The 16,915-nt window shown below is 43.3% G+C and overlaps 1 protein-coding gene across 1 annotated transcript in view; it reads left to right on the plus strand.

Moving 5' to 3' along the window:
• FHIP1A (FHF complex subunit HOOK interacting protein 1A) overlaps window positions 1-7,525 on the plus strand; it is a gene marked incomplete at both ends in the record, with an annotated part of 37,883 nt that extends 30,358 nt beyond the window's left edge. The window contains 3 exons of the mRNA XM_082315271.1: window positions 2,533-2,711; window positions 3,001-3,139; window positions 7,275-7,525. Of these exons, the coding sequence (XP_082171397.1) occupies window positions 2,533-2,711; window positions 3,001-3,139; window positions 7,275-7,525 (569 nt within the window). The remainder of the gene's footprint in view (window positions 1-2,532; window positions 2,712-3,000; window positions 3,140-7,274) is intronic.
• Between the last annotated feature and the right edge of the window lie 9,390 nt (window positions 7,526-16,915).

Consider the following 16,915-nt stretch of genomic DNA (forward strand, 5'->3'; position numbering starts at 1 on the left):
TTTTTCAAATCAATTTTCTATTTTTGCTGTGGTGGCAATTTCTTTGTACCAGAAGCTAATCACATTCAAACCTTTCTATTTCCCATTATCTGCTGTCAAATGTAGCTCAAAAATGTTGTCCCTGTCTCTCATTCTTTATCTAGTCCCTCCCTCCATTTGTTCCTTTCCAAAACAACCCACATCAAAACCAATCCGCCCCCCCCCCCAAAGCCCCACAAAAACCCCACAACTGAGCAAAACAAAGAAAAAAAAACCACAAAAAGCCTTGCTATTTACTCCCCATCCACAACGTGTTTTACTCTGAGGCTGTTTGCTTTAATGGAGATCTTAGTGATTGCAAGTAAGGAGGTGCTCATAAGAATACCTCAGAAATGTTGAGATTGCAGTGTCTTTCAAATATAATATATTTAATTTGGAATGCTATATTATGTTTGTAGCTGTGTGTGATAAGGATTTTTGGTTGCTTTCACTGTTTTGGGATGCTGTCATGGGATGGGGCTTCTCTGCAGAATCAAATAACCAGAGGTTCCCACGCCCAGTAAGTGTCAGCAGCGCAAAGATGCTCTCTTCAGGCCTACGGATCTATGAAGAAAATGTCCTATTGGTGCCTATATCCAATTTAAAAGCATTAAACAGTCATCCCTGTTTTCCCCTGAGCAAGAAAGAATGTGGTGTTCAGGAACAGGAATTTATATTCTGCCCCCTGCCCTGCCCTACCCCCCAATCAGTGCTTGACTTCATGGCCACGTAGAGATGCACAGTCAGGAAAGGAATAATTTTTTGACTTCTCGTCTGTTTGCCCTGTTTCTTACAAGGCTTGCAAACTGCTTAGTTTCTCTGATTCTCATTCCAATAATTTCTTCAGGGAAAAAGTCACTCTACTACTGAGAAATATTTTAATATATCTCGGTAACCTCTCTTGCAGTGGCATACAGCACTTGTAACAAGTACTAGCTTCAGCTTTACCTACTCAGCTTTGAAGTCTGACCTAGAGGAGAGAAACAGTGATATATCTCAGCTCCTTCTCCTGCAATCCCTCTTGATGAAGTAGAGCTCCCACTGTACTGTGGCCCTCAGGAGCTCTGTGAAAATGTCTCCATGATCATGAGAGAGGGGAAGCAGTACGTTATGTTGGGACAGGAGAAACTGTATCTCGATAAAAGGTTTTGGGACTGCTCCATTGGGTACCCAGGCAGGGTGTGAAACCAACCTTCACGCTGGTGGCTGACGTGGTGGCTGAAAGGTAGCAGCCACATAAAGCCTTGCTAACACGGGCCCTCCTACCTTTCCTCTTGCGAGTGGAGCTGTGCCAGCATTAGCCATGATAGATGAGTCTCGAGGGAGTGCTTGCTTTGTACTCACGGTCGCTATAAAACATGATAGACTTCAACCTTTCGTGATGCTCTATTAGGTGAAGTGGCAATGCAGGCACTTACGATTTGATCCTTACTGTTGCGCTGGCACGGAATTGCTTTAGCCTCTGCCGTAGCTTACAGCAGGTGTATTGAATTGGGCTAAGCTATGCCCAGGTAGCTCGAATGGCGGCCGTTTGCTTGCTTTGCTTGCTGAGGGGAGCTGGAATGGGGTCAGATTATGGCCACCTTCTTACGCAGCCAGAATAGCGTGGTGGGGCTGGCTGTGGGATGAGGGACGTTTCTAAGACTTTACTTGTAATTAGGTCGCTCTTACAGACTGCCTCAAGCATCTCACCAGCCGTATCGTCTAACGCTACATAGTATTTGGTTAAAGTCATGCTCAGCCTTGCGAAGGTTTCTTTAGCTTCAGCACTAAGGGTTTATGTACTTTCATGGTAAATGCGTCTGTATTTCAGTGGTTATCCTGCAGCATGAATACACAAACTAAAGCTATTATTTATTGGTGACATTTATATGATAAAGCCTACATCTACCAATAATTTTGTTTATAAATCTCTTTTAATGTCTCCCCTGCTTTGCATGACGGTTCGCAGTACTGAAAATGCCTGTTCTTGTGATCTGAACTATCACAGGTCTTGATTTTTATGTTTAGAGTAGCGTTTTCACATTGTCTTCAGAACGCTACTGTTTTTTTGATAAGACAAGAAAGCTAGCTATAATTTACTTTGCCCAGTCCTTATGTAGAAATAAGGTACAATGAGTAAAAAGGGCAGATTCTGTTTGCATTGAAACTTGTGGTACCATTCTGATTAGCGCCAAGGGGAATAGAACAGTAGACCATAACATACTAGGCTAAATCCTTATTGGCACGTGTAAAGTAGAATAGTTATGGGTGTTAAATATGCCATTGATGTAAACTCATTGGCTAGCTAGCAAAAGTGCTTCTACTCACAAAAGCTTGTAACACCTCTGTTAAGTCTATTTTGTCTGTTCAGATACAGTTTGGTTTTTCTCCTTGCTGGCTTTAATTAGCATGTGGGAGGTCTAATTTGGCTGGTTATGATAATAAAAATTTCTTTTAAATGCCTGTTTCCTGGATCTTAGGACTTTTCTTCTGTGAAAACAAAAGCATTGGTTCCTTCTTCTTTTCTTGCAGGACCGTTCATCAGTGTAGTATTGTCGAAGCTGGAGAACATGCTGGAGAATTCCTTGCATGTAAATTTGCTGCTTATTGGGATTATTACTCAGCTGGCAAGTTATCCACAGCCTCTTCTTCGCTCCTTTCTGCTCAACACCAACATGGTGTTTCAGCCTAGTGTGCGGTCACTTTATCAGGTATTTGACCATAAGTGTTAGTCATGCCTATTGGAACAGTATTTTTGGTGTCTCGTTAAACCTTACGTTAGCTCTTTTCAGTTCCACCTGTTGCTTTCCCACCTGTCTGAGAGCCTCTCATCTCATTTCGATGTTTTAATTACATTTGTGCAAAGAACTGGAAATTCGCTATGACCATAACTTTTGTTGTAACTCAATTTTAGTGCAGCTAGAGAAAGCCTGAGTATTCGGTCTGCGGCTGCACTGGGAGCAAGGGAGGAAGAAGTAATTGTTACTGTTGTTTTGGCAGGTGCTGGCATCTGTGAAAAATAAAATTGAACATTTTGCTTCCATCGAAAAAGACTTCCCAGGTCTTCTCCTGGAGGCCCAACAGTACTTGCTTTTTCGCATGGACACGTCTGATGCCGCGGAAGAATTGCTAACCAAAGGTAAATGTTAACCACACTCGGAGGAGTGCTGGGTGGAATGACTCACCAGTTCTCTCTCTCATTTTCTACAGCATGATTAAAAGTAGGTGTGGTGCATTGTGAGTATCATTAACCAGATGTACCCTTCTGAATTTAAACTGATGATGCTCAGTAGGCCACAGTATATGGATCTATTTGGACATTCTTTGCTCTTTAGAAGCTTTTATTTGCTACAGAAAATGTCTGTTTAAAGAAGTAACAAAATCAGCTCTTGGCTCGCTGTCAGTTTGGCTGTAAACAAACTTGCTTTCAAGGCATGAGGTGAGATGGCATATGTGCATGATTTCATTTTATTTTTAGCCTGACCTTCAGCTAGTCATTGGTTCTTTTTTGATAAATGTTAGGGAGGACGGAAGTCCAGAATGAATTGGTTTCTGCAACAATTGAATAAGGCTTCATATCATGGTTTGGGCTACTACTGAAGGAGATAGATATTAGCCAGAAAACTTTGAATGTGCTTTCTTGAATGAAAAACAAAAGAACAAAATAAAAAAGGGGTGGGTAGGTGTAAAAGCCAGGACACTTCGAGAGCAGTGGGGAGTTAAACATCCCAACAAGCCAGCTTTCCAGGGGACTTCTGTAACATCTGCTGCTTCTCAAGCACAGTGCACGCTACACCTGTCTTGACAGTTACCAGTATTTACACTGCCGTGGAGGAAGCTAGTAAAAATAAGCAAAATGAAGAATCTTACATTCTAACTGAGAACTTTCCAGGCACAGCCAGGCAACTGCTGGAGTTTGGGCTGTGCCCTGGGGATGTGCTGCTTCTCAGCTTGCTGCTGAGCAGGCCATGTTGGGTGCAGGTTTCCCTTAAAAGCCAACTTCCCACATGACGGGAATGTGTCGAATTTGGTGAGAGCAGTGACCACAGTGATTAACAGCTGACTCAGCAACAGGGTTCAAGAGAGGCTGCATTTACAGGTGTGTGCTTACTCATCATTGCGAGTCATTAATAATCGCCCACTCTGCCCGTATCTCTGTGAAGATGTTGATACATTTCTTGGATTTCCAGAGGTGTGGATAGTGGGACTTTTTACGTGCCATTTTAATTGTGTTTTCGTTTTTCGAGGCTCTGAATAATAATTTACCTAGTTTCTAGTCAGCATGATATGTGTTTCTAAGGTTGTAGAAGTACAAATGCAAATGATGCAGTACATCTAGTCTGTAAAATTATGATCTTGCTAAGGCTGCTTTTCGAAGAATTAGTCTGTGGAAGGTGCCTCCTGTAAAGGAGTTGCGTATTGCAAATGTCAGTAGCATTTTACGCACTACATTCTGGTGCCATAAATTAGAAAGCCTTACAATTAGATGGTATTGTAGCTAGCATGTGGGACATGAGATTAGGAGGCAACATTTAGCGTCCTTTTTTTTCGGTGCTGGCAATAAGAACTTTTATATAATGAATTCCCGATGGCATTTATTTATACTTGTTATTTTACGTCACTTTTCTTCTGTGGGCTTCAGAATTTGCCGGGCTGACTCATGCTGGTCATTATTTAGGAATTTGAAACAAGGCTGCTTAGTCACCCTCTTGGTACATTTTCTTCTGTGTTGTGGCAACTCCTGTAAAGAAGGCACCGCTTGACAGATAGATGGAGCGTAAATAGATGTCTGGAGAACTGCAGTCTTGGTTCCCAACAAGACTGGTGATGCAAGTAATCAAACGGTAATCCTAGGGGCAAGTTGGCTCAGTAGTCCATCCACCCACAGTAGTCCATTATATTGATTAAGAAGTGCAAGGTAGGAACTGCTACAATAATGATAAATTGAGGGAAAAAAAAAAAAAAAGGAACTCCTGTAAGATTTCTTTGCGTTAACTTGGACGCCACCTTTGAGTGTCATGCAAATGAGCTGTTCTCTGAAGGATTTTTTTCCCCAAACGGAAGTGGTGAATAACCCCAAAGTTTTCTCTGCAGGTCTGAGCGTAACTGTCCTCTTACAGAATTCACATCTGAAAAACAGAAGCCAGACTTAGTGGGGAACACAAATGTAAAACCAAAATATTCCAGAGCATTTCCTTTCTCTTGACAGTGATGGTCTCTGAAGGTGTTTGAGCAGAAATGGACGATTTGTTATTTTCTGCTTGCAGTAGTATGTGGTTTCCTTACACATTAGCTCGGGTTCTGGTTAGATACGTAGAGCTGTCATGATGCAGATCCCATATGAAATGCTGCCCTTCTTTCAGTGCGTTGGTAACAATATCTCCAGAGTACTCATTTTCTCAATTTCTCAATTCTATGATTCAGTTTGCATCCTGACCCTAGAAAGAAGTGGACAATCCTGGTCAAAGAAAATAATCAAATCTCTTGTCCCTAGACCTGCTTTCTGTGTCTTTTTCTTTTTTTTTTTGTTCCCAATAAGCAGTTAAATCTAAATCAAAATGGTTTTAGGGAAATGATCAATTTTGATGCTTTTTGAAGGGAAGAGTTAAAAAAAAAAAGAAAAGCTTTGACAGTATACTAGCATTCTGGTTGTATTGGCCAAACTACTTTAAAAAAACTTAAAATATTAATTATGAAACATTTGGACGTTAGAAAATCTAAAAAAACCCTCCCATCTTCAAGGGAAGCTCAAACCTTTATCTCTTCATTGTAATTCATAATTTAAGTTGTTTTTCCTCCCACAGTCAGAATTTTCCACAGAACTGAAAATCCTGTCCTCTGTCTCTAGTAGATAAAAACTTGTAGAATAACAATATGAACAACTGGTAAGTCTGGAGTTGGAAAGGTTTTTTGGAATTCAAGAAAAGTACAACTCTGTTAGATGATTAAGATGAAAATTTCTTTTGAGTATTTGGAAGTGTACAGTAATTCCACAGTGCCTTAGGAGAACTACAGGAAAGGAACGAAAGTGCAGGGCTGTTGAACAGAGGGATTGCTCTGCTGCGTCCGGTGAGGCATTCATCTGCGGGTCCTCGCGTTACCTACTTGGAGAGGTTTTAGAAAAATGGTGGTGTAACCTGAGACTGAGTTGTTTTAACGTAAACTGCATGCACTTTAAGGGAAATGTCTTCTTAATGCAGCAATGTAGCGTTTGGCTTATCTGCAGGATGTGGGTTAATAAGACAGGGTTTTTTTGTTTGGTTTGTTGTTTTGTTTTGTTTGTTTGTTTGTTTTTTATGATTTACTTATACAGCTCATGAGAACATCCACTCGTAAGTTAGACAGGATTTTATCTGTCTCTGCTTCTGGCCTCAATGACATCTTGTGGCAGTGAGTTCTGCAGGTTAATTTTTCTTTGTGAAGTATTTATTTCCATCAGTGTTAAATTTTGTCACCTTTTTAGTTTCACTAAATTAATTATCATCTCATTAAAGTGCAGTTCTGCTTCAGGTTGAAACAAGGAGCAATTGATTGGAATTTAAGTGCTGCTGGCACTGTAATTCCATGTGTTCTGATGCTTGAGCCCTGATCTTCTGAACTCTGGCAGCAGAGACCATATAGAAGAGCACACGGTGGTTTTCACTTGCTCTTTTTTTAATGTTTAGTTGCTTTACAGAGAGTTAAAGGTAAGAGACGTTAGTGGGGCCTACAGCTGCAGAAAAATCCATTTTTCAGACATTTTTTTCCCTTAGTTTCTAGCTTGCTTCAAACTCCCATGATGATGTGATAGCTTGGCCTCAAACCCACTTACACGATGATTGATAGGGAGAGGATAGAGAAAGAGGGAGAGAAGTCCAAAGAATGTTTTCATCTGGGGGAGGGCTAGATCACAGTATCATTTAAATTGAGACAACCATGCTGGGCCTAGACGGGTAGGTATTATCTGCTATTTCATACGGTAAATCCATACTACTCTTTCCCTTGACTCCTCGTCTGCCCACATATTTTTCTCATCAGAGCTGGAACTGAATAATGTATAACCTGGGGAAAGATAGCTAATAAAAAATGCAATAGAATCAGGCCATGTAGAACTTTAAAATGTTGGATTAGTGGAGTATCTCCCTGCACGGTCTGGATACTGCAAACTGCAGCTCTGAATGCAGCCCTTGTAGCCTGGGTTTGGACACTGTACAAATAAGTGTGTGTGCTTAATATACTGAGTCTTTTTTGTTTGTTTGTTTTTTCCTTTTTCTTTCCTCTCTTCCTGGCTTTAGGTAACGTCCAGCACAGCAGCAACGCAGGGAAAGGAAGGAACCTCTCTGAAGCTTACCCGGCTGTACTCCAGCCTTTCCTGGGACATAAAGGAAAGAAAGGCCTGGCTCATCCCGGCCTTCCTGCACACGTGAGGAATGCCGTACTCGCAGCTGCCCTGTTCCCAGAGTTCCTGAAGGAGCTGGCAGCTCTTGCCCAGGAACATTCCGTTTTATGTTACAAAACACTGGGGGATTTTGAGGATTATTATTAGTGGGTTTTTCAATCATGTTTTAAAAAAAAGCTTTTGGAGTTTAAACAGATTTTTAATGCAAAGCTGCTTACAAAAGAAGGTTGTACTTCAATATTTCCTGAAAATACTTGATTTGGAGGGGGAAGAAGGAGGGAAAATATTCTTCCACGTTACCTTATATTAGGCCTTATAATTTCCCTCTGTGCTACGTAACTTATTTGAGAGATTTCTGATACTGCTCTTACTGCAGCTTCCTACTTTGTCTCCTCCTCTTTGCACAGCTGCCCTTGTTTAGTGTCACCGATTCCTGTTGAATTTCTGCAATAGACACTTGTAGGTTGGGTAAGAGAGGCAAACGTTTTAGCTTTTTCTGTTCCAGAAATACTCTGCTGGATAACTTGTTAGAAGATGGTTTGTTTGGAAAAACGTTGCCCCATGGGGACAGTTCAGGGTATAAAAGGATACGCAAGATCTGCACAAAACCCCTTTCTGTGGAGGGTTGTGCTTCTTCACGTCTTTGTCCTCTTCCCCCCTTCCCTTCCTTTTCCCTGAAACGGGGTTCTTACCAATCCACATCTGAAGCCCTCTTTTTAACTAGCGGCTCAGGTTTTTTGAATTCAAGTGATCTTATGCGTATTAAACCCATGACTAGCTGAGAGCAGGTGCTGGACCCTACACATACCATATTGCCTTATGTTGCAGACAGATCTGCAGCTATCAGCTGTTGGTCTTTGAAGTCAAATGAACTGTGTAAGTGGATGTGGATTGCAGACTGCCTGGAATTTTCCTTGCAGTTTCTCAGCATTCTTTGATAACTACTGCATTGCTACCTACACTCTCAAGCATGCCTTATTTAGTAAGATTTGCACAAAGTACAAAACAAAATGTTTCTATGCAAGCTGTAATTAGTATGTAGTTTGTTTTTATGCTCATTTTAATAAGCTAAAGAAAGGTATTCAATATATTTCAGTAGTATTAAAAGGACAGCAGGCTGTTTTTGTCTTTTTTTTTTTTTTTTTTTTTTTTTAAATGAAAAAGGTTGGCTTGCTCCTGAAAGCTGTTTTGTTTTATTGTTAATTTTTCTGGTTAAGGGAAAGTTAAATACTGTTCGTTTACTTTTAATTTAGGTGTTGACTTTTCCTAATATTGCACTTTTGGGATGGTGAGGGAAGGACCAGACTATTCACCAGCTGTAGAAAAGGAAGGAGTAACAGGGAAAGCTGTCTGCTGGTGACTAACTGCTTGAGAAAATTCTCTTCTGTGAGTAATGGGCTTCATTAGAAGAACCCAAACATGATGAATTGGTGCATCACCACTACATTTCGTCTTGTCTTAGTAGCATAATTGTGCTTCCAGTCTGCTGTAGTTGGCTACATAAAGAGGGGCTTAGTTCAAGAGAGCCTTAAACCCCTTTGTCTAGGAAAGAAACTAACTGTGACTCCAGGAAATCTGAAGAAACAGAAGTCAGAAATAACATTTGCATACGTTAGTTCTCCTGCTCATTGTAACGTGGGATGCTCCAGTTAATCGCATCCCGATTTTTGTAACACGCTTTCTCAGAGATTGCAAGGGAAAAGAACACTTTAAAAATGAAAAACAAAGACACTCCAGAAGAGTCTAATTAATTACAGGTCAAATTCCTGTGGAATTTGCAGTGCTATTTAAGCTCCTAAATCCTTTAGATGCTTTGGAAAAATTGTACCTTTAGTCTACAAGCTGTGAGAAGCATTCATTGTGTCGGACTGCTGTAGGCTATTCCAAGGAGAAACAAAATCCCAAAGTGTACCCCTACCAAAGTCACCTCAAGAACTTCTCTGGGCCCGTCTTCACTTGTTTGCCGTGCAGTCTTCATTTCCACCACGGCTGAGGGTCTTGGTGCTTCCTAGCTGACTCTCTGGTTGCTTTCACTTCTAACTTGTTTATTTTTTTAGGCACCATTGCATTGCCATCCTGTAAATCACCTACTGACCTCCATGTGGCCCTATTTCACCTCACAAGCTTCCTTGGAAGCTGAAGCCAAGGCTGTGGGTTTTTTCTTAAATCTGTTATCCATGTTGAAGAGAGGTCTTTTTCTTTTTTCCCCTGCATTATTGTTATAAATGGGTGATGAGCAAATTAAGACTTTTTTTTTTTTTTAAACTTGGCCTAGGACATGGTCGGTTCTTTCCCCACTCCCCCGTGCCTGCTCCCAGTATTACCAGTAGTGCTGTATTTCGCGCTGTACTCGCAGGCCTGGCCTGAAGGGGTTCCCTAGGGTTGTGCGTGGGAAGTGCTTTAGCATCCTGGCTGCAGGGGCGGTGCTTGCTCTGCTCCTCACCTCTTCTGGTAGGAACTTCATGTGATCAAAAGAAACAGCACCAAATGAGTGTGATCAGCTAACTTTTAGTGGTTCAGAAACAAGTGCTAAATTGCAGAAGCAATCCAATCCTTTTTATGAAGGACTTTTTAAAAAAGGAATTAAAAAGATTTTTTTTTTAATAAAGAATTCTGCAGACCAGTGTTCAAGGCAGTAAGGTTACTACGTGAACGCTCCCTTCCCTTGTTTTTATTCTAAAATAGGAATTGTTATTTGCTGGGTAGAAGAGATTTCTTTCGAGATTGTACATTTGTTGAAAACACCAGTTAAAATTAACAAAGTCACGGCAGTTTTGTCTCAGCAGGTCTGTTAAGCTACATGGGGATTTTACAATGTGGACTGCTCAAAAAAGCATCCGTAAATTTGAGGAAGGGGAGGATTTACCTCGTAAGCTGTAGTAGAGCTTATGCTCTACCTCCAGTAGGATAAATTCAGCCTTTGAAATCTGAAGTCGTCTGGAAGACTTCTTGCTGAAAGGCCACAACTGCATTTGTGCGCCGTGTCCCCCTGTAAACGGGAAATCTGTCCATCGGCTCCCCAAAAGGAAGAGGTGGACGAGTGCAGTGACCCTGGCTCAGGACTGTAAAAATGGTGATCATACGTGTAACTTTGTATTACTTGGTTCCTGAGCGGCATCAGACGTGCAGCTATGTCTTAGCTGTGACAGTAGCATAATGTCCAGCACCCAGCAAAAAAAAAAAAAAACATTGGCAGGAATTACATCTTACTGTCTTCAAAATGCAGAACCTGTGATTTAGCTTGAAAATGCTGAGCTTTCGAGATTCATCACCTCTGTGTGCGTAAGTTCTTCAGCCAAATGCTTGTTTAATAAGCTGCTTCCCTCCAGTGAGATAATGTGTTATCCCGTCTCTCACCAACGATCCATCTTTTCCGAAAACCCCATAGTAGATCCCCGGAGGACACAGCGTTTTGCTGCCCTTTCCAAGAGTAAGGGAGCGCTCTGTGGTCCGGATTTCCCCACCCTCCCGCGCGCGTGTGACCAGAGCGGTCCCTCCTCGGCGCGTTGTCTCAGCACCCGCCGCGAATGAAGTGTCTTGGCCTTGGCAGATCTATTCCAAAACCTGCAGGTGGTGGCTCAGCGATACCAAAGTTAATTTCCAGTCTCTGGCTAGATGTTTCAAACTGTGAATGCCACACTTCCAATGACGTAGCCTTTGAGTGTGTGTTTAAGCTGTTCTGCTGTAGCAAGGAACCTTTCTGGCAATTTCAACCTGCTATTTCTTTGCAACCTACCTATAAAGTGAACACTTTGTCTTGAAACAGTTGTAGTCATTCTCTTTTACCTTTGGCCATTTTGGATGCCCTGTGGGTTAGGCTCAGCGCACACACGGTTTGTATTAATTGGGCTAATGCACCTGGCAACTTCCATTCAAAACAGCATCACCCTTTGCAGGTGCTGATCTTTGGGCGTGTACAGTCAGTTGCCATTCATGTGCTGTGTTGTTGGCCCTACTTACTGCCTTTTTATTATTATATTCTAGGCACTTTTTTTTTTTAAATTTGACCTTTTCCCTGTGTGCCCTGAAGAAAAATTGTTACGGGATTTCAAATGAGATCAAGTTGTTGGTGTTGCAGTTTTGGATGTAAAAGATGCACTGCCTTTTTTGTCCTGGTAACTTCTGGCCTTGATTTGGAAGAACAGAAATGAGAGCTGCTGTTCCCAGCTGTATTCTGTGGAGACGAGAAAATTCCCAGTAGTGGGTATGGGCTGTCCCTCCCACCGGCACACCCAGATACATCCTTCAGAGTTCATAAAGTACGTATTTCCTCTTTCACTGGGGTTTGTCACTTTGTAAGAAGTCCGATGAATTCAGTGGTGTCGTACCGCTGTACCCGCTTACTGCATTTGCTTTTCCAGATGCGATTTGATCTTTTCAGTAAGAGCTGTAAATTTCCTAGAATGGGAGAAAACACGGCGTGCTTGGGGTGGACCTCGGACGTGGGCAGGGGCCGTGCTTTGCAACGGGAGCAGGACTGGACAGACAGTAAGCCTGAACCGCGTTTCTGCCGCCAGCGTCAGTCTAATTGCTCCTTGGCCCGGGCACAACGCCGACGCGGTCCGTTCGCTCCTTCGGAGAAACACGGTTGCAAACAAACTTACTGCATCCTGCAGAGTCCAAGGGTTTAAGTTCAAGAGGTTAAGTTCTATTTACCACGAGAAGTATACCATCTAGCACAGCGCGTACGCACCCGCTACCCTTTCGTGCACTCTGCTTATGCCTCACAGAAGGTTTCGTGCTTCAGGAAGGTTTTTTAGCTCCTCTAAGAAGCTCTAAAATCTCAGGGTTGGGAAGAAAAAGATGGGAGCGCTGTAATTTGGTGCAGTTAAACTGTGTCATTGTATCATTTGAATTTGTAGCCACAGCTCCTGTTTGAGGGCAGCTTGATTTAATAAGCAATTTACTGTGCTGTATTTACTGAAATTGCTATGTCATGCCTGCAGTTGTTATGACGGCTCCCATTACATTTGTAACATTTAAACTGCATCTGCGGTTATGAGTAGAATACTGGGATTTTCCTCTTTCTTTTCTTTTAACTCAGCTCTGGCACAGTACAGTCATGTCGCTGCTGTGTCCAGATCCGATTTAGATAATTACAGTATGTTCTTCCTTGCACCTTTTGAGCATTATCAGCAGAAACAGAGGGTACGTGACACGCGGGCTGCTTACGTTAATGAGCAAACCAAAGGTAAAACACCGCAGATTAGCAGGGGACACGTGCCTCTGTGTGAAATGCAGTACGAATTCACATTTGCGTTGCTCTGATTTACTGGGGACCAGAAAGAAAAAGCTCATAGCAAACTCAAAAAATGAATATGAAGGTGTCCTGTGGTAACTGTCCAAGCGGATAGCGCTGCTATGTAATGTTTTGGGCCAGAACTGTGCAAAGGAGGGCAGAAATTGCTCCTTGTTAAGGTGGCGTCAGGCTTGCATAAATAGGTATTCAGGTACTGTGACGGCGGGGCCAGCTGTCCGACCACAGAATGCGGCGCCATCTCAGCGACTTTGGTGGCGGTGAAAGCCCAGCTCTGACTAAACGTACTTTATTTTTTAGGCCCCCATCTTTTCTAAACACGTTGTGGCCCGGCATCAATGTATTTCACTTGTTATATGCTCAGTTGGAAGCCTCTTATTTATGAATAGGAGCATTACTTGGATTCTCAAATATGTAGGTACTTAAAGTGGCAGTTTGTTGCTGACTGTGCACATCTTTTTTGTTCATTGATTATAATGGTTCTTGTGTGGCAGCTGGATTAAATTAAGACTGAAGTCGCTGGGCTAAAAGCCCTGATGGAACTTTTGTGCAAAGGCTGCATTTCGCAACCAAATAACTTTCTCTTGGGCTTCGGCAGACTGCCCGCACGCAATTACATATTGTGGACTAAATACCTGCAAACTTACATTTCTGACGAACCCAATTCCACAGCAGCTGCGTTTTATTGCAGTCTACTTTAAAAATAACTACCTTGGATATAGACCAAAAAAATAACGTGGATGAGTCAAATCCAAGACAACTAAACTGCGTCCAGCTGAGTGCTGCTGTGTCAGTTTGGCCAGAGCTCAGACGAAACGCCAACTCGTCCTCAAAGGAGAGGGAGCGGCTGTGGGTCTCGGTATCCCTTGCTGCAGCTCGAGCCAAGGACTCGTGTCTCTCGAGCTGTCCCTCGGTGTCCAAGCGGGGCTTCGCAGCTCTGAGCAGTGTCTGTTGTAAAACTCCAGCGTTGTAACATCGGTTTCTGAGCTTCAGTGTGAAAAATCTAGCGGCCTCTAAGACCAGTCTAAAAATACAGTGTCTCAAGCTTTAGAAATGAGAAAGTAAAATATAACTTACTGATGGCTGTGCCTGCTCAGTGGGTGTAAATGCTTTAGATAATTAAAGCTGCAGCTGATGCGACCATACCTCAGAACTCTTGCTTCGTGGTTACAAAAAATGCTTGTGCGTGGAGGGAGCATTCCCTACAGCGGGACTGCTGGCCTCCAAGCGCTTGTTAGGGTTAGCTCATGGCAGTGCAGCCTCTGCAGCTCTAAGTACTGAACGCAGCTCTTAGGCCTTTCTCCAAAGGCTGCCGTGACAAGGCAATGGGTGGCCATGCAGGTGCTGGGGTAACGCGGGGTCTGGCACAGCTGTTGCCAGTCTTTTTTGGGGGGAAAAGGCAGCAGGTGAGATGGAGCCATTTGCAGGGCCATGAGTCGGACCTCACAAGCACAGATAAAGGGATAGGACAGCAAAGGTCAGGGTCCGTCTCCATCTGTCCGTACAACTGGTCAGCAATGCTGCAGACAACTGTGAAATGCCTGTACACCCTACAGGAGATCTTAAGGGTCTGGGACTAGGCCAGTCCTAGAGGGAAGACGACTTGGTCAGTACTCATTACGCCCATGCACAGCTGCATTGCTCGCTAAACTCCACCTTCTTTTGCATCTTTGTTGCCTCACAGCAACACCTGAGCATTTCTGTGGGTTTGTTTTACTGCAGCTAAAATTCAGGCTGTAGGGCCTGATGGGGGGCGGGGGGGGTGGAGCAGTCAGCAGAGAAGGAGCATTCCCAGTGGCTTTGTGTTCCTGCTGCAGTGATCCAGAATTACTGATCCGGCTTGGCCCAGGGGCTCCTCTAGATGGAGTTTAAATTTGCCATTGCAATGGGCAGAAAAAGGCGCAGCAAATCACAGGTCGTGACAACTTAGGATTTTGTATTATTATTGCCTTCCTCACGCTGTCTAGCAATAGAGTTCTCTCTCTCTCTCTCTCTCTCTCTCTCTTACCTGAAAGTCTGCAGCTTCTGAGGGGACAGGGATGACTTGCGCTCGACAGCCAACCCAATGCAGGTGGGCTTCCAAGGTAAATCTTGACCTCCTATCTGCTGTAACTTGGTTTTATGTGGCCATTGCATGAAGCAGAATCCAATGAACTTTGGAGTATTTGTAAACAGCATTGCAAGGAAGATGCAGGCAACAAGGGCAAAAAGACCACCAGCGTGCTATTCTGTCTTCTCGCGCGCGGTTTGAGAAGGGAGAGTTGAGTGAAATCCCAATTTGTTTTTCTTTACGTGAAAAAAACCAAACACTCTACATGTTGAGCGTACGCACAAGGCCGTAAACCACTGCGAAGGTGCTGCCAAGGTCAGTGGTTGTGAAAGCGTGTAGGTAGAGGGGTGCTCAGAACAGGAATGAGAACATTACAGTACGCTGACACCATGCCGCAGAAGTGGTGTGGAAAGGGGCCGCAGTGAAATCGCAGCGTGACTACTCTAGCTGTAAATTTTTTAGTTAAGGTTCCTATCATATGCTTCTATTTTTAACACAGTTAAAATTAAACTCTGCAGCCAAGGCTGCGCGCTAGAAATTCCTTCTTCACTACTTCAGCATTGCCAGCATCTTTTTCGACAACTTTCTTCTCCTCCTCTGCAACCTCAGATACGGGATACTTCAGCTATACGGGATAGTAAGTATCATCTCTCCACCATCAGGAGCGACCTCCTAAAGGAGCAGATGAAATTGTCGTGACAGCGTCTGGTGTCACCTTTTAATTTGCAGGAGGTTTCCTTGGCCCTCTGTTCGTGGATGGTTACTGCTGCAAATCTGCACGCAACTGTCCTTAATTCACCCCGCCTAATGCTGTTGCACAGATGGCATCTGCAATCAGTAGACCAGGGAGCACCCTTGTAGCTAAATACTACTTGCAAGCTGGGGTCGAAGCCTCGATCTTAATTCTTGAGTTCCAGCCTCGATACACCACACTTAAAACAGCCTCCTGGTCTGCAAAGCGTTCTGACATCGAACACTTCAGAGTCAGGCTCTGCCTTTTATCTTGTGGACCTGCCTGTCCTATGGGGCTTTTTTTTAATTTGTCTTTATAAGAGCAGATATTAAATTCCTTGAGGCTGCTGCTTCCGTCTTTTAATGTGCTCCATCGACTACTGCTATGCAAATACAAAGCAAAGCCGTTTTGCGCAGCACAGAGTTCACTCGTGGAGTATTTAGGATTTGCCTTTAGCTCCTTTTAGGACACAGAGGAAGGTGGCGGTTGACTTTAGGCTGCTCTGTCAGGCCCTTGGCAGGCAAAAAAGGATCCGGGGTCTTGGTTGTATGGGTTCGCTCAAACCGGTGTAAGGGGACCGATGAGCCCCTTAATGCAGGCTGCCACCGTGGGAGCGGCGTGAGCTGGCCCTGCTGAGCCTCCTCGCCGCTCGGTCCTCGCGCCGCGCCACCTACCGCTGCTTCAACGTTGGTAGCTGGTATCTCCACAAATGTTAAAAAAATTCATCATCTTGATCTCATTTGACTCAAACCGCTTTTTTTCTGTCGGAAAGAAATTTCCATTTTGTGTGCGTCTGCAAAAGATTTCTTTAAAAATTTCAGAAGTGACTGTTTCATAATACAGTGCAAAATTTATAGACTATAGCTGCTCTTTCCCTTCCCTGGAAGGGGAAGAATATTACAATGATCCCTTTTTAATCTTTCTTGTTATCCATCGTGTCTGGCAGGTGGAGGTGAAAGCAGATTGAAATTTACAGTAAATCCATTTAAAGATCTAATGCTGTACTCGAATAGAACTCGGCTTACGATTTTTAACAGATTTTGTACCATATTAGCAAAGGGTAATGACATAGGAAGAGAGTGGCTAAGAAGTAGCCGCTAAAACGACATTTACCAGCAGCAGCCACGCTACAGTAGTGGAGATCCTTCCCTCCTCTAACTACAGCTTAATTATTACTCTTCCAAATACACCGTTGTTTCGCTTTCTCTTTTTTAAGAGGCACCCCCTAGAGCAGAGGGGAAACTCGGCACAGCAGCATCACGCTGTGCAACAAAAAGCTGTAACCTTGGAGGACCACCTTTGGGAACCAACTGTGGCTTCTGAACTGAGGGAGTACCTTGAAATTGAGTCAAGATTTCACGCAGAAGCCCTTGTGCCTTTTCGTTTCTTGCTGCCATGGCAAGAGTTGAACAGAATTCCAAAATTTGAAGTTTGCTGTATAATCTACACCTTTATTGACTGAACGCTTACCTGAAAACTCACGCCACTGTAAGTAAA

This window comes from Platalea leucorodia (genome assembly GCF_965183815.1).
Source record: "Platalea leucorodia genome assembly, chromosome: 6".
In the NCBI taxonomy this organism is placed as follows: domain Eukaryota; kingdom Metazoa; phylum Chordata; class Aves; order Pelecaniformes; family Threskiornithidae; genus Platalea; species Platalea leucorodia.